The 25,915-nt window shown below is 40.7% G+C and overlaps 1 protein-coding gene across 3 annotated transcripts; it reads left to right on the forward strand.

Moving 5' to 3' along the window:
- Positions 1-28: 28 nt before the first annotated feature.
- On the forward strand, positions 29-25,263 carry osbpl1a (oxysterol binding protein-like 1A). Of its 3 annotated transcripts, XM_064935309.1 has the most exons (29): positions 29-663; positions 4,895-5,024; positions 5,259-5,344; positions 5,449-5,523; positions 5,680-5,791; positions 5,953-6,038; positions 6,202-6,346; positions 6,471-6,538; positions 6,648-6,692; positions 6,828-6,901; positions 7,092-7,155; positions 7,256-7,357; positions 9,191-9,313; positions 9,655-9,736; positions 10,038-10,144; positions 15,883-16,045; positions 16,507-16,672; positions 17,898-17,973; positions 19,997-20,131; positions 20,314-20,411; positions 20,541-20,723; positions 20,839-20,946; positions 21,056-21,145; positions 21,289-21,412; positions 21,804-21,917; positions 22,096-22,219; positions 23,200-23,290; positions 23,493-23,513; positions 23,838-25,263. In XM_064935309.1, the coding sequence occupies exons 2-29, from the start codon at positions 4,901-4,903 to the stop codon at positions 23,938-23,940; spliced, it is 2,889 nt and encodes a 962-aa protein (XP_064791381.1). In that variant the 5' UTR covers positions 29-663; positions 4,895-4,900; the 3' UTR covers positions 23,941-25,263. The 3 variants fall into 3 exon arrangements, with proteins under 3 accessions (XP_064791381.1, XP_064791382.1, XP_064791383.1); XM_064935310.1 differs by lacking the exon at positions 23,493-23,513; XM_064935311.1 differs by lacking the exons at positions 29-663; positions 4,895-5,024; positions 5,259-5,344; positions 5,449-5,523; positions 5,680-5,791 and having other exon boundaries at positions 5,956-6,038; positions 6,177-6,346.
- Positions 25,264-25,915: the final 652 nt, after the last annotated feature.

Below are 25,915 nucleotides of genomic sequence, written 5' to 3' on the forward strand. Positions count from 1 at the left end.
GAAACACTACAACCTTGCGCTTCCGGGGCACAGTTTAGTTTACCATATGAAATGGAAGGACTCAAATTAATGCCATAATCACTCACGTCGTTAATTAATGAATAGCTTGTATTGGAAAATATTGAAGCGTTGGAAAGTAAATTAATTCATTATTGAATGGTAAGTATATCCCAGAAGAATAACACATGCATTGTACTAGGCTATACAATTTGAGTAGAAATAGGTCTATGATTTACATAGGGTACAGAAGTATTAATATCAAATTAATGTAATCAGATGAGCATTTTTGATAATGCAACACTTGCCCGGGACAAGTGCGCGCGCACATCGTGAATACCTTAGATCAGCTGATCACTGTAAACATAGATGTGTGACACGCTCGCAGTTGGCACTTATCAATTGTCGTTGTAATTAAAGGCTGAAATGCAGGATGCTTGATACAGTTCCCAACTATGTGGCCTGCTGATCTGACTTGTGGTGTAGTTAGTTTATGCGTATTGCGAAACACTTTCACCCGAGAGCGCACAAAACAGGAAGAGTTCCAACCGGGGGATTAGAAAATCACATGCTAATGGTAACCTAGCCTACTTCTGAAGAAGTTGAGCAGCAAAGACTGCGAAAACAATCCCCCGGCTGAAGGACACCCGCAGAACGATTTTTACGGTTAGTTCATATTTTGTTTTTCTTTGAATTGTGTGTCTTTCATTACATGTCTTCATGTTTGTGGCCAGTGTTGGTATTAATGTCCTAAGGTAGCCAATAATGTTCTGAAACTATCTGGGTCGTATTTAGTAGGCAAAACGTGTCACTTCGTTCATAAACGTTGTCTCCGTACTGAACACAACCCCTTGACCTTTCAAGCTCATTCACGATTTATGTCAATTAGGGAATTAAACTTATCAGTAATGTTTGTTAACAAATGTATCTATTTGTCTTTTAAGGTTGCCCAATGTGTGACGTGATGAAAAAAAAATTGGTCTTCATGTGGGGAGTTTATTTCCCCCAATATCTTGTCCTCTTGCAAACATCATGATGTTGTAGCCTAAACATTTCAGATAACATTTAAAACACGTCCCATTGGCTACTCCAATCAAATTGACCCATCTAGGCGTTTTGTCTATCAAACACCTGTGATAATTTAAGTAAATTTGAAATCAGCTATTTAGTCACATGCTTAGTTTTGCTAAGTAATGGCTTCTCATAATCTTGCGGTTCAATCAAGGATGTCACAAGATAGGCCAATGGTTTTTTAATTTATAGAATGTTACATTTACCAGAGGTGAGATGGCTCAACCAGGGGACGACAGAAATAATAATAATATACTTTTTATTTTTACATTGTTGGTTTAGAATTTTTTTTAACTGTAAGCCTAGAAGCATGATTGCTGAATTGCTGTATAGTAGGTTCTGAAATTGACACCCTTTATGAAGGTGAGTGAAAATTACTGTAAAATAAAATAAAAATACTGAATTATATTGTATGCAAATTTATTTTATTCTACACTTGCTCATAGACAGATTTTTTTAACAAGTTTTTTAAAATTCTAAAAGGTATGGGTCAAAATGATTGACACAACTGTTTTCAATTCCTCACCTTGCGAGGATAATGGCATTGAGCTTTTTTCTAAAATGTTTTATGAGTTGGAGAATATATTGGGAGGGATCTTAGACCATTCCTCAATACAGACTCCTTCCAGATCCTTGATATCCTTGTCTGTACTTATGGCCTGCCATCTTCAGTTCAAACCACAGGTTTTCAATGCGTTTCATGTCCGGAGACTGAGATGGATCTTGCAAAATGTAGATTTTTGTGGCCAATTAACCATTAGAAAATGGCACCATAACATCAAAGATCCATCATCATATTTTACAGTAGGTATGGGGTTCTTTTCTGCTCACACATTCACATTTTGACGCCAAATCCACCACTGGTGTTTGTGACCAATGAGCTCTATTTTCATGTCATCCAACAAATGTAAATGCCTGCCGTTTGCTGAATGGCCTTGGCACTTGGATTGGAACCGGTGCTTTGGTCAGAAGACATGAATATAGAGCTCTTTGGCCACGTACACCAGTGGTGGGTTTGGCATCGCATTGAAAATGCATAAGCAGAAAAGATCCCCATAAGCCTAACTACTGTAAAATATGGTGCTTTATCTTTGATGTTATGGGGCTATCTTGCTTACACGGGTCCAGGGACACTTGTTAAGGTCAACGGCATCATGAACTTTACCCAGTACCAGGACATGTCAGCCCGAAACAGGTTGCCCCTGCCGGGAGGCTGAAACTTGGCCGCAAGTGGATCTTCCAGTGAGACAATAATCCCAAGCACTCATCAAAATCCACAAAGAAATTGTTAATGGCCATCTCATATTCCGGACTTGAACACCATTGAAAACCTTTGCTTTGAGTTGAAGAGGGCAGTCTAAGTGCAGACAAGGGATCTAAAGGATATGGGAAGATTCTCTATGGCAGAATGGCATAAGATCCCTCCCAATGTGTTCTCCAACTCATTAAACATTTTAGAAAAAGGCTCAGTGCTGCTATCCTTTTAAGTTGAGGTATTGAAAGTAGAGGTCAACCGATTTTAATCAGAATGGCCGAAATATTATTATATATATTTTTTAAATTAGGGCCGATTTCAAGTTTTCATAATCGGTAATCAGCATTTTTGGACACCGATCATGGCCGATTACATTGCACTCCACGAGGAGACTGCGTGGCAGGCTAACTACCTGTTATGCGAGTGCAGCAAGGAGCCAAGGTAAGGTGCTAGCTAGCATTAAACATATATTATAAAAAACAATCAATCTTAACATGATCACTAGTTAACTACACATTGTTGATGATATTATTAGTTCATCTTGCTTGTCCTGCTTTACAGTGCCTGTTAATTTATCATTGAATCACACACTACTTCGCCCAAACGGGTGATTTAACAAGTGCATTCACAAAAAAAGCACTGTTGTTGCACAAATGTGTACCTAAACATCAACACCTTTCTTAAAATCAATACACAAGTATATATATTTAATATTAGTTAATATTGCCTGCTGACATGAATTTCTTTTAACTAGGGAAATTGTCACTTCTCTTGTGTTCTGTGCAACAGTCAGGGTATATGCAGCAGTTTGGGCTGCCTGGCTCATTGTGAACTAATTTGCCAGAATTGTACGTAATTATGACATAACATTGAAGGTTGTGCAATGTAACAGCAATATTTAGACTTATGGATGCCACCCGTTAGATAAAATACGGAACGGTTCCGTATTTCACTGAAAGAATAAACGTTTTGTTTTCTAAATGATAGTTTCCGGATTTGACCATAATGACCTACGGCTCGTATTTCTGTGTGTTTTTATATTATAATTAAGTCTATGATTTGATAGAGCAGTCTGACTGAGCGGTGGTAGGCACCAGCAGGCTCGTAAGCATTCATTCAAACAGCACTTTACTGCATTTGCCAGCAGCTCTTCATTGCATTGCGATGTTTATGAATTCAAGCCTATCAACTCCCGAGATTAGGCTGGCAATAAAGTAAAGTACCTATTAGTAACATCCAATAGTCAAAGGTATATTAAATACAAATGGTATAGAGAGAAATAGTCCTATAATAACTACAACCTAAAACTTCTTACCTGGGAATATTGAAGACTCATGTTAAAAGGTACCACCTGCTTTCATATGTTCTCATGTTCTGAGCAAGGAACTTTAAACGTTATCTTTTTACATGGCACATATTGCACTTTTACTTTCTTCTCCAACACTTTTGTTTTTGCATTATTTAAACCAAATTGAGCATGTTTCATTATTTGAGACTAAATTGATTTTTGATGTATTATAGTAAGTTAAAATAAGTGTTCATTCAGTATTGTTGTAATTGTCATTATTTTATATATATAAATTGTCCGACTTGAATCGGTATCAGGTTTTTTTGGTCCTCCAATCGGTATTGGCGTTGAAAAATCATAATCGGTCAACCTCGAATTGAAAGGTATTGAAAACAGTGCTGTCAATCATTTTGTCTGCTACCTTTGAGGAAAAAAAATATTACTTTTAAAACACTAATTCTTTGAGCAATTGTATTAGTATAAAATATTATAATTTCCCAAATGTTTTGAACATACAATATATCTCAGTTTTTGAATGATTTATTTTAGTCATTTTTTCTCATGTTTATCAAGGGTGTCAATTTTTGACCCCACTATATGTACACATAGGAATCATAGGCAAATCTGTTTGCATGCTCCTACTGCAACTTTCCGATTTTTATTCAATAAAGAAATAATTGTATGACAGATTGTCTTTGCAACATTTCAGCAGAGTATATGAAGCAAGATTTTTATAGCCACATCCCACCCTGGTGCATCCCAGACATGTTATTTGTGGTGTATGATAAGGAAACTGTATGCTTACCATTTTTCTTGCAGGGCTAGTGTGGTGACGGAAACCTTTTCAATTTGTTTTGTTTCCTTGTCCACTTAGGTGATTTCCACTTACATCTTTCATTTAGAAATGTTCCTTACCTTTTAAACCAAATAGGCCTTACAATGCATTAGGTAGTCTACATGCGTCTACATGAACTAGACACATTTTTGTCCATGATTAAAGCACAAGTTATTTGCGTCTTAAGAGTAACAATGTGTACTGTATGTATGATGCTGCTGTCTGGTTGCTGAAAAAGCCTAGATAATGAATTTCTCGCACTGTTGTAGAGAAGCTACATTTGACAGAAGTGAAACTGACCACCTTACATTTTTCATTTACTGTATGATCTCAATTAGTACTAGAGTAGATCTGATTTTCATTTGTTTGGTTGAATGTGCAATGTATATCAGTATTAGGAGTAGTAGCCAAAATCTTAGTCTTTCAGTGCTGTGGTCTTCTTATTCAGGTATTTATGGAGGATCTGGATCCAGAAGACCAGTTTCTGCGTCATGCCAGAAATGGGAATCTTGCAGGCATCCAGAAGCTTCTCATGTCCAAGATTAAAGAAGAGGCCAACCTCAACATCAACTGCAAAGGTAACATGAAGTAGTTGCTTGCTGCTGGTCAGTTATTTGAACGAGTGAAGCTCTTTGTTAGTATACTACAGTATTGAGGAATTTGAGTGTCTAATCTATTTCCATTGTTGGTCTAGAAAAAGGGTTTAGCTAACTTTAGGCCCACGGGCATAACCCTGCAGGATGGTTACACTTACTGTTATCTATCTACACAGGAATGCTAGGCAGAAATTTTAGTGTCTAATCTGTCCTCAGGTAAGAGTAAGTCTAACCTGGGATGGACGCCTCTCCACCTGGCCTGTTACTTTGGACACAGAGCAGTGGTGGAGGAATTACTCAAGGTACAGTAAGAAGCGTCTATTTTTAAATAAGAGATGGATGATTGTTTAAAACATATATATTTTGCAGAATTAATGTGTGCGCGTGTGTTGGATATTCCCTGCAGGCAGGAGCAGATGTTAATTTGCCCAATAATGTAGGAGACACACCACTGCACAAAGCTGCCTTCACCGGAAGAAAGGTGCCAAATTCTACAAAACATTTTGACGTCTGTCTGTCTTTATTTGAGTTTATTTTTCATTTTATATGCATGTTTGACTTTTTGATATTCACTGTTGAATTCCATGCATGTGTTTATTCATTCACTCAACCAGTAACTCAGTTATGCATTGTCCAGGAGGTTGTCATGCTGCTGCTAAGCTATGATGCATGTGCAACTGTCATCAATGGAACAGCACAGATTCCTAAAGATGTCACTCAGAATGGGGATATCAAAAACATGCTGGAAGGTAAGTGAATGTTCATAACATTAATAACAGTGTAATATGTCCAAACTATTCTGAGTATGTTATCAACTTATTTTATGTTGGCCAAAAAGAAGCACCTGAATCAGTGTTTGTTACAAATCTTTGAGTCAATTATAGCATTAATTCTTTCTCAATCCATTCAGCGGCGGAGAGGACAGAGGAGCGAAAACTAGAAGAAGAGCTTTTAGACGCAGCGAGAGAGGGAGACCTTTCGACCCTGTCACAGCTGGTGAGTGCTTGACTCGTGTTCAATACAAAGTTTGGGTCCACGCAAAATCTGTTACTTTACCAATTTCGAAATAATAACTTTTCTCTCAGTGTATGATAAGAAACATATCCTTCTCGGTTTTGTCTTTTTACCCAACAGGCTCTCTTTGTCACTCTTGTTTTAGCTTAACAGGAAAAAGCCTCCAGACATGAACTGCTGTGATCTCTTGGGTAACACCCCACTGCACTGCGCTGCCTACCGTGGTCAGAAGCTATGTGCCCTGAAACTGCTAAAGAAGGGTGCTAGCCCCAACATCAAGAACAAAAATGGTAAAGATGGGCTCAGTCAGTAAATGAAAGGTTACATACTTAGAAGTTTCATGTTGGTTATTGTAACATCTGTGCTAGTGTTCTGGTATAGTTTTCTGATTACTTTTCTTTGACTTGTGCACAGATCAGACTGTGTTTGACCTTGCAAACAACACAGAGATAAAGCAGATTCTGGAAAGCAATATTCATAAAGTGAGTGTTTTGTTATGTAAGAAAATTATTGAAGTCGGACTTGACCGCACATTATGTTGTTGGAGAAAGCAACCATTACAAATGTTGTCTCTAAACTTGTCTCTCAAAGGGTATGACTCACCATGTACAGATGTTTGAAGGAGCCCTTTGGAAGGTACAGTTGTTTGCAGATAAATCCACTATTTTCACTGTCATGTTGTCAACATTGAAAAGCTTATTATCACTTGATAACATTTTCATGTATATGATTGATGACTTAAACACAAACTTGTCCTGACCCTTCTGTCAGAGTTCCCGGTTTTTAGGCTGGCGTTCCTACTGGGTGGTCCTCCAAGATGGGGTTCTGTCCTGGTACTCTAAACAGTAGGTGCTCTCTCTCCTTCCTTAGACCCAAGCTTGGTCATTTGAACCTCTTCCTGATTTTCTATGATTGGTACAATCATTTCTACAGAAGAAGTGAATCTTAAGTTAGCAATTGAATCTAAAGGACACCCTTGACCCACACTAGAATCTTACACCTATTCGTTCATTCTCTCTCTCTCTGCCCCCTAAGGTTGGATGCAGCTGCCAATGTCCGAAGACAAGGCTGTAAGCCCCTGACCCAAGCCCATTGTTTGGTAGGCCTGGATTGTTTGTTCTCTCATCAGATTTAACATGGTGACAGTATTTACTGGAATATTAGGGTAGAATATGACTGTTTTACCATTCATTTTTCAGATCAAAGCTAGAGACCACTGCTTTTTCACGCTCAAGTGCTTTGATGACAGTGTGCATCATTTCAAAGTGTCTCCCAAGAATGACCCTGAGGCAACAAGAAAAGTGAGAGTTTGTTTTACTGAATTATTACTGTACAGTGTAATATTCAGACCCCTTGACTTTTTCCACATTTTGTTACGTTACAGCCTTATTCTAAAATTGCTGAAATAGTTTTCCCCATCAATCTACACACATTATCCCATAAAGACAAAGCAAAAACTGATTTTTAGAAGAAAAAAAATCAAATGTAAATAGCAAAAAAAAGAACTGAAATGTTACATTTACATAAGTATTAAGACCCTTTACTCAGCACTTTGTTGAAGCACCTTTAGCAGCGATTACAGCCTTGAGTCTTCTTGGGTATGACACTACAAGCTTGGCACACCTGTATTTGGAGTTTCTCCCATTCTTCTCTGCAGATTCTCAAGATCTGTCAGGTTGGATGGGGAGCGTCGGTACACAGCTATTTTCAGGTCTCCAGAAAGTCCGGGCTCTGGCTGGGCCATGCAAGGACACTCACGAGACTTGTCCCGAAGACACTCCTGCATTGTCTTGGCTGTGTACTTACGGTCATTGTCCTGTTGGAAAGTGAACCTTTGCCCCCAGACTGAGGTCCTGAGCGCTCTGGAGAAGGTTTTTATCAAGTATCTCTCTGTACTTTGTTCCGTTCATCTTTCCCTCGATCCTTACAAGACGTCCAGTCCCTGCCGCTGAAAAGCATCTCCACAGCATGATGCTGCCACCACCATGCTTCACCGTAGGGATGGCGCCAGGTTTCCTCCAGATGTGACTCTTGGCGTTCAGGCCAAAAATGTGGTTTTATCAGACCAGAGAATCTTGTTTCTCATGGTCTGAATCCTTTAGGTGCCTTTTGGCAAACTCCAAGCGGGCTGTCATGTGCCTTTTACTGAGGAGTGGCTTCTGTTTGGCCACTCTACCATAAAGGCCTGATTAGTGGAGTGCAGCAGAGATGGTTGTCCTTCGGGAAGGTTCTCCCATCGCCAGAGTTCCTCTGTGGAGCTCTGTCAGGGTGACCATTGGGTTCTTGGTCACCTCCCTGACCAAGGCACTTCTCCGATTACTCAGTTTGGTGGGGCAGCCAGCTCTAGGAAGAGTCTTGGTGGTTCCAAACGTCTTCCATTTAAGAATGATGGAGGCCACTGTGTTCTTGGGGAGCTTCAATGCTGCAGAATGTTTTTGGTACCCTTCCCAAGATCTGTCTCTCAACACAATCCTGTCTCGGGGGCTCTACATACAATTCCTTTGACCTCATGGCTTGGCTTTTGTTCTGACATGCACCGTCACCTGTGGGACCTTATATATAGACAGGTGTGTGCCTTTCCAAATCATGTCCAATCAATTTGTAGAAACATCTCAAGGATGATCAATGGAAACAGGATGCACCTGATTTCAATTTTAAGTCTCATAGCAGAGTGTCTGAATACTTATGTAAATGAAGTACATTTTTCTTAAATAAATGTGCAAAAAAATATCTTAACCTGTTTTCGCTTTGTCATTATGGCGTATTGTGTGTAGTAATTTAATACATTTTAGAATAAGGCTGCAACGTAACAATGTAGAAAAAGGGAAGGGGTCTGAATACTTCCCAAATATCATCAATACTGCTTTTCATTGCTTTCATAAATTAAGGAACATTTTATTTTATTTTTTCAAACAAAAACATTGTGTTAGAAAAACAACAGCCTACATTTGAATAAACCTACAGTCTGACATACGCGCAGACAACAAATTACGCTATTCTCATAACCTAATTTTCCCCCTGTCATAAGTCATGTGAGAGCCCAATTATTAGCCTAAGAGCAGAACATGCAGCAGCACAGTGTATTTAAGTCCATCGTGCAGCTCAGATGAGTGCATGTTTGTTCTGTCCTACAGAGGTGGATGGATGCTATGGAGGAACACTCTGCCTACAGTACACACTACTGCTCTCAGGATCAGGGCAGCGAGGAGGATGAGGAAGAAGTCTTGAGTGTGGGAGAGCTGACGGAATCATTACAGGTAAAATACCAGTCGACAGCCTGTTTATCTGATGGTTGCTATTTGTCTCTTGCTGTCTCCTCACATCTCCATCCTCCTCTCATGGTCAAAATGTAAATTCTCCTTCTGCAATTTTTTAAAATGACATGTAATGGGTAATCTTAAGATCCTTAATATTCACCGTTAACGCTAGCGTACCTGTAGGCTTCCGGTCATTGCGCTAACCTTAGTTAGCATTGGCTGGCGACACTTTCTCTAACTTCCTTCATACTGCATGCAGAGACATACAAATGTTTCAGTGTGCCTTTAAGTATGGTTGTCATGTGTTTCCCCTCTTCTTTCTTTCGCCTCCTCCCTGGCAGTCAGCTGAAGCTTGTCACCAGAAGCTGGAGAAGGAGGTTGGAGCATTCCTCTCCTTGGTGAAAGAAGATGGACTTGCTGAGAGTAAAGCCTTTTCTTTCATAGAAACTCCATTGCCACAGACCTGTAGTACAATACCCTCTTTCATAGCATAAATGTCAAATGTAATTGCACTTTTCATTGTATTTCACTTCCAATAGAAGCTCGTGCCTAAACCAATTGACCCATATTTAGTCTAAGACTAGGATGCAATGATAGCCCTTTAAAATGTAGTCCGAATTCAGCCGACAAGACTAGTGGTACATTTTATGTTACCGTTAAACACTATTTGACTGCTCTCTCAGAACACCACTAAAATGTCCTGTGGTCTTGTTTGTCCCCTCAGAGCTGCCACCTGTGATGCTGCAGAAGATGAAGGAGGTGTGTGAGCTGTCCAGTGAGACCTACTCTAATCTCAACCACTGCCTCAGCCTCTTCTCCAGACAGGATGGGGTACGTCACTTCACTTCTGTGTCCACTAACTTCGTTGCTCTGCCAATAGACTTTGTTTTTACTACCGATAAGAGCTCACAAAGTCACTTGATTACAGAGGATACACTCTGAGGACGAAGATTCAGAAGTATTTTGCATACACGCAGCCTTACAAAAACGCAAAGTGTCCCATTTCCCAGTGCTATGAGAGTAGAATCTGTGGTTTACAAACATTTGATTTGCACAGAGAGAATCAAGCTGAGTTGAGCTCCAGAATAAGGATGGAGAACATTAGGGCTATTAATGAGGCACAATTTGATGTGTCCACATGCATTTACATCATACTGTACATTATATCTGATGTTTTGACTCGCTAAACATGCAGGAGAGATAAAGAAGAGAATAGATAGGTGTAATACAGGAAAAAAACAACATCTAAGTCTTGGCTGGTTATGTACAATGTGCAATTGAATTGGCATTTTAGTAAGAGCTTATCTGCATTATTTTACTATTCTCATCCTAACCTATGATTGTGTGGAAAAGGTGAAATGAGCATCTGGGTGTAGGCCTAATAAATGTGTGATCTGGCAGGCAAATGGATTGCTACTGCTATGATGGATTATTCATCTAGATTATCAACCATACTGTGTAGGATGCCACAGCTGTCAGGGGCCAACCATTGTTACCACTTTACAGAGTGTCCCATGGCTTCCCAGATTGTTACTGTAGTCTATTTCAGCTCAGAATGACGTGTTGTATTATAGGTCTCAACAATCCTTAATTATAAGTGAATGTGCAATGCATTGGAACTATAATAATTTTGACTTTGGCCTCCTACATTTTGAGTTGAACTTCAAATATTTGAGCTGTCAAAGAGAGCAATCTCTCCGGCTTCTATCACAGGGTCATGTGGTGAATGTTTTCTGTTGGGTTGTAATTTGAAATACTTGCTACACTGGAATTTAAGGGTTAAATGTAGGAGGAATGTATATGGTGGATTCAATTAAGGGTGGATATGAGCCATGGGCTACTAAGTAAGGGGAAAGGCAATCGCATGGTTACGGTCACTGATAAGGGTGGATAGCTGTGGACTAGTGAGGAATGGGGCTGAGGTCAGGTCACATGAAGGAACAGATTATTACCCATGTCACTTCCTGCCTAGCAACAAAGATGTTAAGTTTATTGAAAAGGAGGAGACTCCACCTAAAGGGGGGATATTAATACTTGTGCTGGTGGGAACATGTATTTGTCTTTTTCAGCTGTTTGACCCATTGGGTGAATAAACTTGGTTGGAGCTTTTTCTAGTTGTCCGTTAGTTTTTATTCTGTTTATTTAGAACCTAACAGTTCAAACAGTATTGATGAGCAGTGAAGCAGAAGAAGCCATTGCTCCAGCCTCATTCCATAACAGTGGCTTCCAGATGTGGCTCTACAGCCTAGCGGTGCTACCTAGCTTCCCCTTGAGATGGGCTCTACAGCCTAGCGGTGCTACCTAGCTTCCCCTTGAGATGGGCTCTACAGCTTCCCCCTTGAGATGGGCTCTACAGCCTAGCGGTGCTACCTAGCTTCCCTTGAGATGGGCTAGCCTGGGCTGTACAGCCTAGCGGTGCTACCTAGCTTCCCCTTGAGATGGGCTCTACAGCCTAGCGGTGCTACCTAGCTTCCCCTTGAGATGGGCTCTACAGCCTAGCAGTGCTAGCTAGATGGCTCTTGGGTGAAGGAGGCTGTGGAGACACTCTACAGTAATGAAGTGACCAGCAGTCATGACCTTGGAAGGTGTTGCTCTCCCATACAATGGTGTACTGTACATGGACCTGAGGGTGAACTATTAACGAGGCACAATTTGATGTGTCCACATGCATTTACATCATACTGTACATTATATCTGATGTTTTGACTCGCAAACTGTTTGTGTGAGGTGGAAATGCCTAATGTAGTGTTTAATTTTGCCCAGATATGTAGAGATTACAGAGAGATGGAAAGAATTTAAGGCTAATGATGTGGTAGAATGAAGAGGAGTGTCACTCATTTCTACATGTGTTCATGTGTCATCACTGCCAGATGGTGACGGAAAGATATGCAGAACAGAGATCACTAATCATTTGAGTGGAGAGGGAGGGTGTGTGTGACTAGGCCTACTTCATAGAGGAATAGAGCGTCTGGTAAATGACTAAACTTTCAATGTAATAGAGTGCTTTGTGGAGGATTGAACTCACTCTGGTGGATCATGACTGTCTGAAAGTGATTCTCTACAGAACTACATCCGCCATTGCTCAGTCACTCTCCAGCTCAAACTACTGGGACGGCAACTGTTACTACTGCTGCTATGTGCTACTACAGTACCATCATCTGGTGATTACAACACAGCATCTCCTGATGGGTGATTCTGCTACTGTTGTCGTTGCTGCTGGCGCCTCAACAGTGCTCTGATCTGTGAGCACACAGACAAATGCCAGTATCCCACTGAAGGCCTATCCTATGGGAGAAACTCTTTACCAGCAAAGCATATGGAGGAGGCTACATTTATTGTGAGTTTATTTGCGACTCGAGTTCAGTGAGCTTTGCAGTGATTGTGTTATTCTAGTTGGTTCCTGATTTGAAGTGTGACTGTTTCACTGTGACTCACTGCTACTGCATCTTTTGGTTGTAAATGTTGTTTAAGTAAGATAACAAGGATGATACTGCCATATATATAACTTTACATGTGTTTGGGAATCAGCAATGTTATTGCAGTGTTACAAGGACTAACGATGACTAGCAGTTGGACAGACGTTTTGCATGATTTTGTAAATTAAATCTGTCGTTTCATTATTTCAGTTTGGATTTTTTCTCTTTATTGGTGAACCCTCACCAAAGCAAGGTATAATAATATCATAAGCTCCCTGGTTATCATATGATGTTGAATATGCTATTTCTAATTATACTGAAGTTGCACAGGATGTGACTCTGATTATTGCATAATCTCTCGTTTATAAAACTGTTGAGCAGATTGGTCCTAAAGTAGTTACTTACTGCCTGTGCTGTTGCTGTTAATTAATCCATTACAATCAGGCTGTTAGTTTTTGACATTGAATGAGATGTTTCAGTGGATCTTAGTGGAGACCTAGACAGAATTCTACCAAGTCCTCAGAGACATCTTGCTGTTTGTCTATATGCTACCTTACGTTATCTGTAAGTCTGCTTCCGCTCCCATCAATTCCCAGCCTTGGTTACAGTTGAGCTGTACTGTAGTTCACTGTGGTGTGTGTGTGTGTGTATCTACCTTCATGACTTTGAGTTGCCCTCACCAGAAACTCTATCCTTGCTGTCTCTTGAAATGTATTTCAATTTTTAGGCTCATATCTGGCTTTATGCAGAGAAGTACCAGCCAAGCCACAGTGTTTCAATGGATCCAAGAAATTCAGTTTTTGGAAAGGAGAAGTTGTATGGTCATGAGGTATATTTTAGGTATAGACCTTTTTTGTGTGGAATGTGAACAATAACAAACTAATAATAACAAACTAAAATGCCCGTCCCCACTCTACATCCGGGGGGATAGCTATCTCCCCCAGAGAACGCAACATGTCAAATGCACGTTACAAGCAGAAAAGTAAACAAAGTCTACTTAGAAAAATGGAAAAGCGGCGTTACATGTAGCCTCGTCAGTGTATGGAGGAGGCGGAGCTAGCCAGACAGACACTTCAGAGGACGTGGGCTACTTGGCCTGGATAGTGGTGAGATTGCAGTTAGTATTCCATTTAACCCATCTTCAAAGGTATAATTGTAGCTCTCATTTCGGCTCTCATTTGTTGATAATTTGAGACTAATAATCTTTCACAATAAACAAGTAATTAACATTAATACTCAGTAATAATAGGCATAGTAATGAACTAAACGTTTTTGTTCTGAAGATGCAGAATAATTTACATAGCACAATTAAATAGTATCCAAATATAGTGTAATGGCAGTGTAGTACAATACAAGGAATCCAGGTACAGTGCTGCAGTAGAGACAACAGCAGTGTGGGTGTAGAGATCTTGAGTCTTCTTGTGACAAGAACAGAATAGATACTTCATTGTCCACTGGTTAGAATGGAAATGTGTCTTCTGCTTTTCCCAACACCCTGCAGTGCAGCACCCCTGGGGGGGGGTGTTTAAGTGCCTTTCTCAAGTACACAATGGCAGGAGATGGTACAAGGGATCCTTCCAGCTGCCAGTTCAATTTCAAACCCTTTTTTTTTGTCATCCTGGGCTTGAACCATTGTAGTCATGGCACCACACTTATTCATTGCCCCTGTGGTAGTCTAGCCATAGAGCAGTGTTTCCTGGTCCTAGGGGCCCACGTTTTTGCCTTACCACTACACATCTGTTTCAAATCATCAACACTAGATATGTTAATCATTTGAATTGGCTGTGTAGTGTTAAGCCAAACATAATAAGGTGCACCCCTTTGGGCCCCCGGGACCAGGATTGAGAGACAGGTTGGTGAGGTAGACCAGCAGCTGGAAAGTTGCTGGTTTAAGCCCCAGCCCGGGCAACACAAACATGGGAATGGAACTGAACTGTAGTAGTAGAGACATTAGGCTTATGATTATGGGCTAGTATATCATATCTAGCTAGCTACAGTGTCTTAATGTTAAGCCTAATACTATAAAATAATGTTGCCAAGTCCTCTATAATAGTTAGTTAGTTAGTGCAAGGTCCATTACTGGGTTAACTTGACAAGCCACCCCATCAGCTTTGTGGGTAAAAAGCTACAGCTATATCAGTTGTTTGCACAGAACGCAGCTATGGTAGCTTAGCAACAGTGCATGGATGTAGCTATTATTGTCTCACAGAATTAGCTATTCAAATGTTAGCTAACTAGATAGATATGTTACAGCAACCCACAATCACAGTTATTTTCCTGTTCCACAAAGTTATTTTTGGGTGGCATAGATGGCTTTAGCTAGGCCTTCAGACACTTAGTGGAAAACTTATAGCTAGCATATTAGCTCATCAAATAACACGTTTACGTTACCTGAAGTGAAATGTAGCCAGACCTTCATAGCAGTGATCCACACACGTTGTCCTGTTTTTAACAAACCCCAACAACACCGCACTTGACCCTTATACCTCAGTGTTCGCTACCTTTTAGTAGCGAAAGCTAGCTAGCTAAAACTTTCACAGGTCGGAGTGCAAATTACACATCTGGGACACAGAAAAGGGGAGAGGAAGGGGAGCTAGCTACATGTTGACGGCTCTCACTACAATCAAAACTAAACAAACTTGTGCCACGCAACAGGAAGTGGTCGGGGGCCAGGGTTCAACAATCAACAGTTATAGAAAAGTATATTTTTATGTATTGTATTTTCACAGAAGATCTAGTATGTCTAATTGGCCATTTCCTTGCCTATTGTGGTCATCTGATCTCCTATGTTCCACGAGGGTCATGTTCTCTGGACAGCCATTTGAGATGGCAGGCTTCAGGCACCTGTCCTCCACTACAACCAAACATGTCTTGTTCCTCTCAGCACTGCTTCACTCTAGCCCTGTGATGTTTGTCTGCTGATCTGAGCACAGTAATAAGAGTGATCAGTTAGTATGCTAATCTTGTAGTCTACAGACCTACACAATATAGGTCCTCTCATCCGTACAGAGATCTCTGCTGATATCTATACTCTATTCAAATCAAATCATTCACTGTATACTATAACTTGCTTTTCGGTGTTGATATTTGTAGGCCATGACGTGCCATCAAACATATACTGTATGATTATTAATTATTGTGTGTGTGGTTCAGGTGCGCAGTCTGAAATTGGAGCAGGAGGTGGAGAAGAATAAGATCCTATCTGAAGCGTTACAGACTCTGGCTACAGAGCACCACGAACTTGAGCAGTCCGTTGTCACAGGCTCTTCTCCACAGGGCGCGCTCAGTGAGGATGACTTCCACGACGCTGTGTCTGGTGAGTATGGCTTGTTTTTATTTACAATCGGATTGATTTAAAGTGAGAACTTGCCTCACCTGCTTGACACTGATTATTTTATGATCTTTTGTGTTTACATGTTGTGCTAAAATGACTTGCTTGTTTGAATGTAGTGTGTGCACCAATTTAGTTGCAGTTGAGCAATTCCTACAATATAGTATTCAACTTTGAAAATGCTTATAACACTCCTTTACAAGATGGCCTGTGATGATGTTTAGGATGATTTTTGTAATGATCGATTGACCGATGCCTTCATCTGTTGGTTCAGGGCACTTTAAATGCAACTCGATCCAGAGATTAGGTTTCTCCCCTCGGGGCTTTAGGGAGGCTCAGGGAAAAGTGTCAGTTGCCGATAGCGACATGCAGTCATTCATAGCACTGTCCCTCATATTTCTAGTCCCTGTCTTTACAACATGCCTGCTTATACCTTTCCCTCTCAGACTCTGAATCGGAGCACTCTCTGAGCGGCTTTGAGACGGTGGCCAGCCATTCATTCGACGAGGAAGGCTCTGTCCTGTTCAGCAGCGAGCGCAGCAGCCCCACCAACATGTCTCGAGAGGATCACCATCAGGATGAGTCCAAACCCAATGGGATCGTGAGGCACAGGTGAGCTGAGCCCCCCTGACACACCCCTCCTACCCACCCAGCTTCTATCCCCTCCACCCTATATCCAAGCACACACAGACAGGCGTCCTGTTTACATTACACAGCTGTTTTTACTGGAAGGGAGAAGCTTCCGATTTGGATTGAACATGGAAAGAAAAGTAACTTTGCCTCTTTGCACAATACCTTAACTTTTAAGTCATATTTTTGTTTGTTAATGAACATTTTGTCCCTGACTTTCCATTTGAGAGAAACCCTTTCTGTAAAAAATACAGAAGTGGAGTTTCTTCCAGGTCCTGAAGCTAAGTCTTGTTCTTTACCCTACTGCTTGTTTACTTGTGTTCCTAGACTGCCAGGATCATACCTATGGGTTATTTTGAGGGTTTTTCCTGTTCCTGCCAAGTCAGTCAGCGTGAATAATTTAGTGAGCCGTCCAGGCAGGAGAAAGGCTCTCCATTGAGAAGGCCAAGCAATGTGTAGGACCAGTTAAACATTGAGGTCACAATGTAATGCAGTAATCGGAACTCTGTAGGATCCTATGTTCACTGGTCCCTTCAGTCTGGAGGCTGATCAGGGTGTAGGAGTGGAGGGCAGGTTTTTAGGATGGCCATTAATTTGATTGCTTTTCCCACTCGGTCTCATTCAGTGTCTCAAAGAAAGAAACCTGAAAAAAAACAACCTGTGGTGGTTGAAATAGCCAAACTCAACTAGACTGGCAGTTAGGAAGTTAATTAAATAGCATTTTCACTAAATTGGATGTGTGAACGAGAGTATCCACATGTTTTTATCTTCTTCCGCTGTCTTTGTGTGAGCAAGAATTCATGTTGAATGTAGGTGTTCATATGAATGTGCATGTGTCGGTCATATTACTCTAACCATAAATAGAGTAGCAGTGAAGGTCTCAAGGAGCAGATATTTCCATGGCTGGCTACTGGACACCTTGTATAGGGGTGTTGATTGTAGACCTGGGCCTTAGTCCAATAGTCTGCTCTGCATGTGTCTGAAACAAAACTGAAGGCTTTTGTTGCACTCAGCAGACTATATTGTCCTGAATAAGATATGACTCCTGCGTTAGTGATATAGCATCTGTTACACGTCTAATCCAATGACACGCAGATCACTGTACCATAAGGGTAGATTCAAAGTCAACAGAGCGCACGGTGTTACTTGTGTCATTTGTACATTTACCTTTTATGTGTGTGTGTGTATATGATGTCCCTCACTCCAGAACAAGTTTACCAGCACCCATGTTCTCCAGAAATGACTTAAGCATCTGGAGTATTCTGAGGAAATGCATTGGCATGGTGAGCTACCAACTGGCATTCTGCTTTATTGTGGCCATAAGTCCCTGTATTAAGCTCAGTCAATCCTCTACTGATGTTTTGTTCAGTAAGTAATGTACATCTATACAACTGTGTCATAATCCTGATGTGGAATGTGGTTCAGTAGCCGGGGAGGGTAATCAACTAAAAAAATTAAGAAAATCACATTGTAGGATTTTTTATGAATTTATTTGCAAATTATGGTGGAAAATAAGTATTTGGTCACCTACAAACAAGCAATATTTCTGGCTCGCACGGACTTGTAACTTCTTCTTTAAGAGGCTCCTCTGTCGTCCACTCGTTACCTGTATTCATGGCACCTGTTTGAACTTGTTATCAGTATAAAAGACACCTGTCCACAACCTCAATGTGTCACACTCCAAACTCCACTATGGCCAAGACCAAAGAGCTGTCAAAGGACACCAGAAACAAAATTGTAGACCTGCACCAGGCTGGGAAGACTGAATATGCAATAGGTAAGCAGCTTGGTTTGAAGAAATCAACTGTGGGAGCAATTATTAGGAAATGGAAGACATACAAGACCACTGATAATCTCCCTCGATCTGGGGCTTCACACAAGATCTCACCCCGTGGGGTCAAAATGATCACAAGAACGGTGAGCAAAAATACCAGAACCACACGGGGGGACCTAGTGAATGACCTGCAGAGAGCTGGGACCAAAGTAACAAAGCCTACCATCAGTAACACACTACGCCGCCAGGGACTCAAATCCTGCGGTGCCAGTACATGTCCAGGCCCGTCTGAAGTTTGCTAGAAAGCATTTGGATGATCCAGAAGAAGATTGGGAGAATGTCATATGGTCAGATGAAACCAAAATACAACTTTTTGGTAAAAACTCAACATGTCGTGTTTGGAGGACAAAAGAATGCTGAGTTGCATCCAAAGAACACCATACCTACTGTGACGCATGGGGGTGGAAACATCATGCTTTGGGGCTATTTTTCTGCAAAGGGACCAGGACGACTGATCCGTGTAAAGGAAAGAATAAATGGGGCTATGTATCGTGAGATTTTGAGTGAAAACCTCCTTCCATCAGCAAGGGCATTGAAGATGAAACGTGGCTGGGTCTTTCAGCATGACAATGATCCCAAACACACTGCCCGGGCAACGAAGGAGTGGCTTCGTAAGAAACATTTCAAGGTCCTGGAGGGGCCTAGCCAGTCTCCAGATCGCAACCCCATAGATAATCTTTGGAGGGAGTTGAAAGTCCGTGTTGCCCAGCAACAGCCCCAAAACATCACTGCTCTAGAGGAGATCTGCATGGAGGAATGGGCCAAAATACCAGCAACATTGTGTGAACCTTGTGAAGACTTACAGAAAACGTTTGACCTCTGTCATTGCCAACAAAGGGTATATAACAAAGTATTGAGAAACTTTTGTTATTGACCAAATACTTATTTTCCACCACAATTTGCAAATAAATTCATTAAAAATCCTACAATGTGATTTTCTATATTTTTTTTTCTCTCATTTTGTCTGTCATAGTTGAAGTGTACCTATGATGGAAATTACAGGCCTCATCTTTTTAAGTGGTAGAACTTGCACAATTGGTGGCTGACTAAATACTTTTTTGCCCCACTGTACGTACGTACATACATACATACATACATAACCCTAGTATGAAAACTAATCCTGTTCAATGTTTAGCCATGGCACAGTACTGTAACGGCTTAAATGTCAGTGCTTCAGCTTTTTTTGGTTCTGTATGGACTAGTTGATGCTCTGAGTAGGGTTTATGTGTGCATTTTAAAACCGTATACACTAGTATTTACACCATTACATTTGATTGTTTCGCTATAGCTATTTATGCTATAATGAGCCTATGGAATGTTTGAATTATGCAGCCTTTCCATGGTGCATTGCATCACTGCTTATTCCCCATTCCAAGAGACTTTCTTATTTAATGGTTTGAAAATGGGATTCACGTAGTACAACTACTTGTGCTTCCGTTTTCTCTCTTTCTTTCTCTTGTTCTCTCTCTCAGGAGCTGTCTAAGATTACCATGCCAGTGATTTTTAATGAGCCCCTGAGCTTCCTGCAGCGTCTGACAGAGTACATGGAGCACACGTACCTCATCCACCAGGCCAACGCCTCCTCTGACTCCATAGAGAGGATGAAGGTACACACAAGAGAAATGATCTGGACCACGGGTTTGATTATTGATTTATTTTTGTCAACTTTTTGGTACACATAAATTGAGAGCGACAAGCATAGGAAGGTATTGTATAACACACGCTGCATGTAGGGAAAAAAAGAGTAATGAAAAGTCTCTACAACAAGTAATCTGTTTTGCATTGACAGTGTGTGGCAGCGTTTGCTGTTTCTGCTGTGGCTTCCCAGTGGGAGAGAACTGGAAAACCTTTCAACCCGCTACTGGGAGAGACCTACGAACTGGTCAGGTAAGAGTGAGGGAGGAGTACATCTCTAGGACTGGTGATTTATTTGGAGGATGAGAAGTGTTGAGCCAGCCATTTTACAGCATTGGATACTTCGCTTACCCTCCCAATCCCCACCCTTTTCTCTGGCAGAGAAGACCTGGGGTTCAGGTTGATCTCAGAGCAGGTGAGCCACCACCCACCAGTCAGTGCGTTCCACGCCGAAGGCCTGAAGAAAGACTTTGTGTTCCACGGCTCCATCTACCCCAAACTCAAGTTCTGGGGCAAGAGCGTGGAGGCTGAACCCAAAGGCATCATCACACTGGAGCTGCCCAGGTAAGCATGCTCATTCATGCACTAACAATAGTTGTGATGTTTTCTCATGTTGTCTGTGTGAAGCCAAAATGTATTGTTTAAAGACATGTTGTTTTAGAGTTATTTGTACTTCCAGGTATAATGAGGCCTACACATGGACAAACCCTACATGTTGCGTCCACAACATCATTGTGGGGCAGCTGTGGATTGAGCAGTATGGCAACTTGGAGGTTCTCAACCACAAGTAAGGGAAACACTCTCACATGTTTAGCCTAAGATAGGAAGTGCAATGTGTGAATGAGGAAGTATGAAAGGGGAAATTATTGAATGGTATTTCAACATTTTTTTCACAGAACTGGAGAAAGATGCTGTCTGAATTTCAAACCCTGTGGCCTTTTTGGCAAGGAATTGCACAAAGTTGAAGGCTACATTCTGGACAAAAGGTATGATTTTAATGTTGTGGCGGCTTTGATTTAGCCAGCCTATCAAAGTACCTCTTGTTTTTCATATATTTCTTCAGCATGTTGCCATATTGTCAGTGATGTCTGCAGTTTTTAAACCGACAGTATTTGTGTTTTTGGCAAAGCAAAAAGAAGGTCTATTCTCTCTATGGAAAGTGGACAGAGTGTATGTACATAGTGGATTCTGCTGCATTGGAGGCACATAAGAGAAGTGGGAAGAGGGCAGAGGAAAAGAAGAGCTGTAAACAGGTGTGTATGTAAATGGGTGTGTGTGTGTGTGTGTGTGTGTGTAAACGGGTGTGTAAACCCCATAAACTCATGTAATCCCCATTACATGGCAAACAAATACTTTCGAGTTCTCCATTCCTGTGGGTTTTTGTTACTCCCAAGAATGTAATGTGCTGGGTGTCAAGTTAATCATGTTGAAAGTGTAGAATTAAAAAAACATGTACTGTGTTATGACAACTCTTACAGTTTTAGGTAGAAGAGCTTCAGTGGAGTGCTCCTGTCGTTTTCCTGCATTAGTTTTTGGATGTATTTTATGAAATTGTATATGCAGGGCTCCCTCGTCAAAGAGACCCTGGTCCCAATGGTGACTCCCTGATTAAATAAAGCTTAATACATTTGTGCTGTTGTCCAGGGCTCTGGTGAGGAGGTGGAGGAGATCCCCCTACCAGAGGCTGACACCGTAGAGGTGATCCCAGGCAGCCAGCTCCTGTGGAGGATAGCCCCAAGACCAGAGAACTCTATAGAGGTTAGACACCTAAGAAAACACTCCTGTTTAGATGGATGGTGTATTCAAGCATACAAAGATGCAGAGGCTTAGAAACCTCAAGATCGTAAAGCATAATTTTAGTCTTCACGGCTTTGTATTGAAATATTCAGTCCTGGAAACAGTTTTTTTTTGTTTTTTTGTGTGTATGTATTTGTAGATGTACAGCTTCACGTCGTTTGCCATGCAACTGAATGAGCTGGATAAGGATATGGAGGGGCTCATCCCAAAGACAGACTGCAGGCTGAGGCCAGACATACGAGCCATGGAGAACGGAGATATTGGTAAGAATCAGGATACGTGCTTGTGTATCATCTGCAAACACTTGGTTTCAAATCAAATTTTATTGGTCGTGTAGACAGATTTACAGATGTTATCGTAAAATGCTTAGGTCTCTAGCTCCAACAGTGCAGCTCTATATCTAACAGTACAAAAACAATACAAAAATAAACATTTTTTAAAAATATACAAGAAATTAAGACATCAGAACGATCAATAGCAGAGTCTGGATATACATGTATAAAAATTGTCATTTTTATTTTGTATTATTTGATGGAACCTTTTATTTAACTAGGCAAGTCAATTAAGAACACATTGTTATTTATAATGACGGCCTAATAAAGCGGTCAAAAAGTGTCGTACGGGGATGGGATTAAAAATATAGGACAAAACAAACATCAAGACAAGAGACACCACAACACTACATAAAGAGACCTAAGACCACAACATAGTATGGCAGCAACACAACAACAACACAGTAGCAACACAACATGGCAGCAGCACAGACATGATACAAACATCGACAACAGCGCAAAAAAGTATACAACAATACATATACTGTGTATAGATCGTATGAAAAGGTTGTGCAGTAGTTATATACGATGAGCCATGCCTAGAATACAGTATATACATATAAATTGGGTAAAACAGTATGTAAACATTTATTAAAGTGACCAGTGTTCAATGACTCTATGTACATAGGGCAGCAGTCTCTAAGGTTCAGGGCAGGATACCGGGTAGAGGCCAGCTAGTGATGACTGTTTAACAGTATGATGGTCTGGAGATGGAAGCTGTCCCAGCTTTAATGCACATGTTCTGTCTCCGCCTTCTAGATGGTAGATGGGTGAACAGGCTGTGGCTCGGGTGGCTGAGGTCCTTGATGATCTTCTTGGCCTTCCTGTGACACCTGGTGCTGTAGATTTAGCACTGAGTGCACAGTTAATCTAAGGTAGATCTGTGAAAACCCCTTGTGTTCTCCTTGTAGATCTTGCAAGTGAGGAGAAGAAGAGGCTAGAAGAGAAACAGAGAGCTGCACGCAAAACCCGTTCCAAATCTGATGACGAGTGGAAAACAAAGTAAGACTGAGAAAAATACATGTTTTGACAATTGAATTTGTTATATTCTCAATGTAAACAAATATATCATTTTAATATGGTATCCCTTAATTTAATCCATTTCTCATTTGGTATCTGGTTTACTGCTTTATACTAATGCGAAGTCCTACTTTTCTCTTCCATTGTCATGTTCTCTGTATTGCACCTTTGCTTTGATGTGAAGAAACCCTGCCCTTGGCCCCAGGTTTGAGTTGCTTGCTCTTCTATGGTGTGCCTTACATGTGCTCTGCACTGTCAAACTTGTGTGGTAGCGCCATCTACTTGTGCTAATACATACTGTGCATGCATCAGTTCTGATCTCAAATTGGAAATAATTGCATACACACCCACTGACTATTTATTACACAACCAATGCATGATTATATTTTTAGACATACTGTTTTTTCCCTTATGCAATGCTAAATGTAATGTAGATACTAACTCTCATTCATAAAATTACATGATGAAATCCTGACACCCCCCCCCCCCCTACCCACCCATGCTCACTGTATCCCTTCTGTATCTCCAGGTGGTTTCATCAGGGTCAGAATCCCCACAACGGCTGCCAGGACTGGTTGTTCTCCACTGGCTACTGGGACCGCAACTATTCTCTATTACCTGATATTTATTAATGGACACTAATGGACATTCCTTGAATAGTGAGATTTATTCTTATCCACGTAAACTTCCTTATCTATTATGTGATTCCATTCCACTAATTCATTTTTTTAGACCAGTTAATTACATCCAATATGCAAATAGGAGATTAATACAATAAAGTCTTAATTTATTACAATTAAAATACTGTGTATGAATATAACAATAATTGATGATTTTGTAATACAAAATGTTCAGCTGTTAAACATGCTTTAAAATGTAGCATTCGGTCACATTTCATGCAGCCATTTTAGATCATTTACTTTTTAGCATGTGTATTCACTCCATTGTAGCTTGGTTGACAGGGGTTCATGATTTGAGTCGCTGTTTTGTTTTAACTTCATGATGCAGTGCTTTGATTGTGTATGGTGTGATCTATCATACAGTATTATATTTGCACAAGCCTACAACCTTGGCCCTTTAGGAACATACAGTATCCACATACTAAATCTGTTGCTCTTAATGTAATGTACAGCTGTTTTGTGTTAACAACTTCATAAAATGTTTGTTACAAAAAAGAACTGCACTCACATAATGTACATATTCTCAGTGGTTGGGATTTTTTTGTTAGTTTATAACACTTTCTTTACTTCTATTTTAGTATTATCCCACAGCTCAACTGTTGCTGATCCTCATTCCCATTACTTTTTAGTCCATCAATGCTCATTCATTTGTGAGGTCACTGATTGACTGATGCATAACACAGTGGATTGTTAATATTTTGTTCGATTGCTCCATTGATTGTAGGAAGAAAAACATACAGGTACAATGCGTACTATTGAATGTTACCACACTGCTTAGATGATCATCACTACAAGATCTGCTCATGACAATCATTGCGGGAGAAATTTAACTCGAGGGAACACATCTCTAAAGGTTATGGTAGTTACATGTTTTATGCACAATTCCTTTTCATTACATTTTTTCAGAGCAGTAAGCTATGCAATTGTCTAAACAGAGGATTATCCCTGTCTATTCTCTAACCGCTGTCCTTTTACATTCCTCTTTTCAACTGTGAAGGGATTCTATAGGACATGGGTCATAATAGAGAATAATCTAAATTGTGGACTGTTATGCAATTTAACAATCTGGCGAGTGTCATATGGTTATGAGACTTTGTATCATGGTTATAGGGGGGAAAGCCTGTTATCAAGTTATCTGAGAATGTATGCAGGGGTAGTACAATCCAATTATTAACATGACCCTTTAACTTGGTAAATAATGAGTATAATAAAATAACTAACTTCTAAATGTAAACAAGTTTGTTCATTTTGTTAATTAAATGCCTTACTTTGGTATGACTCTGGTGGTTTTTGAAGTCAATCTATGTTCCATAGAGAACATTGAAAGTTGAAAGCTTTATCGTTTTTAATTGATGATAAAAATCCACGTTGGTGCGAGCCACTACAAGGTTTACATAAAGCGACCCTTTTGAGGGGTGCACTGCAATGACGCCTATGAGCACTCCTTCCATCCTCATGTTCCATCATGTAGCTGAATGGCACGTAGGCGGCGGAGTGGACCGGTGACATGGCTTCATCCATTGGTACATAGACCGGCACGTATCTCATCGCTGACTTTAGCTGCTAAGACCATAGGAATCCCTACCCGGTGGATAGTTGTTCTTTCATTCCAGCAGTTAGTTGCTGTCGAAGGCCCCACAGAATTTGTGCGTCTGCTTCTTCTAACGACCAGTAGTGTGAGTCCTCACCATTATGCACAGGTATGGCACGAGGCAGGGTGCTCTGCAGCGCAATGGGACACAGATTTATTTGAGGTTGACAAATAGGCGAGGAGTCGTATGCGCACTGACGGTGGGTCGGTAATCCATGGTGGTTACCGTAGTCCTGAAGAAGGCACAGTGATGCCAACACTTTGGCGATTTACCCAATAAATGACTTGGGCGTTTATATATAGTGTGCTACTCTTTATTATTTTGGTAACCGTAGT

Source organism: Oncorhynchus masou, chromosome 24 (genome assembly GCF_036934945.1).
Source record: "Oncorhynchus masou masou isolate Uvic2021 chromosome 24, UVic_Omas_1.1, whole genome shotgun sequence".
NCBI classification, from domain to species: domain Eukaryota; kingdom Metazoa; phylum Chordata; class Actinopteri; order Salmoniformes; family Salmonidae; genus Oncorhynchus; species Oncorhynchus masou.

What these genes read in the sequence shown, in the direction of transcription:
- osbpl1a (XM_064935309.1), top strand. Translation starts at nt 4,901, where the DNA reads ATGGAGGATCTGGATCCAGAAGACCAGTTTCTGCGTCATGCCAGAAAT. An exon ending in AGCTGACGGAATCATTACAG is followed by an intron (nt 9,314 to 9,654) that starts GTAAAATACCAG and finishes CCTCCCTGGCAG; the next exon opens with TCAGCTGAAGCTTGTCACCA. An exon ending in ATCACACTGGAGCTGCCCAG is followed by an intron (nt 20,724 to 20,838) that starts GTAAGCATGCTC and finishes TTGTACTTCCAG; the next exon opens with GTATAATGAGGCCTACACAT.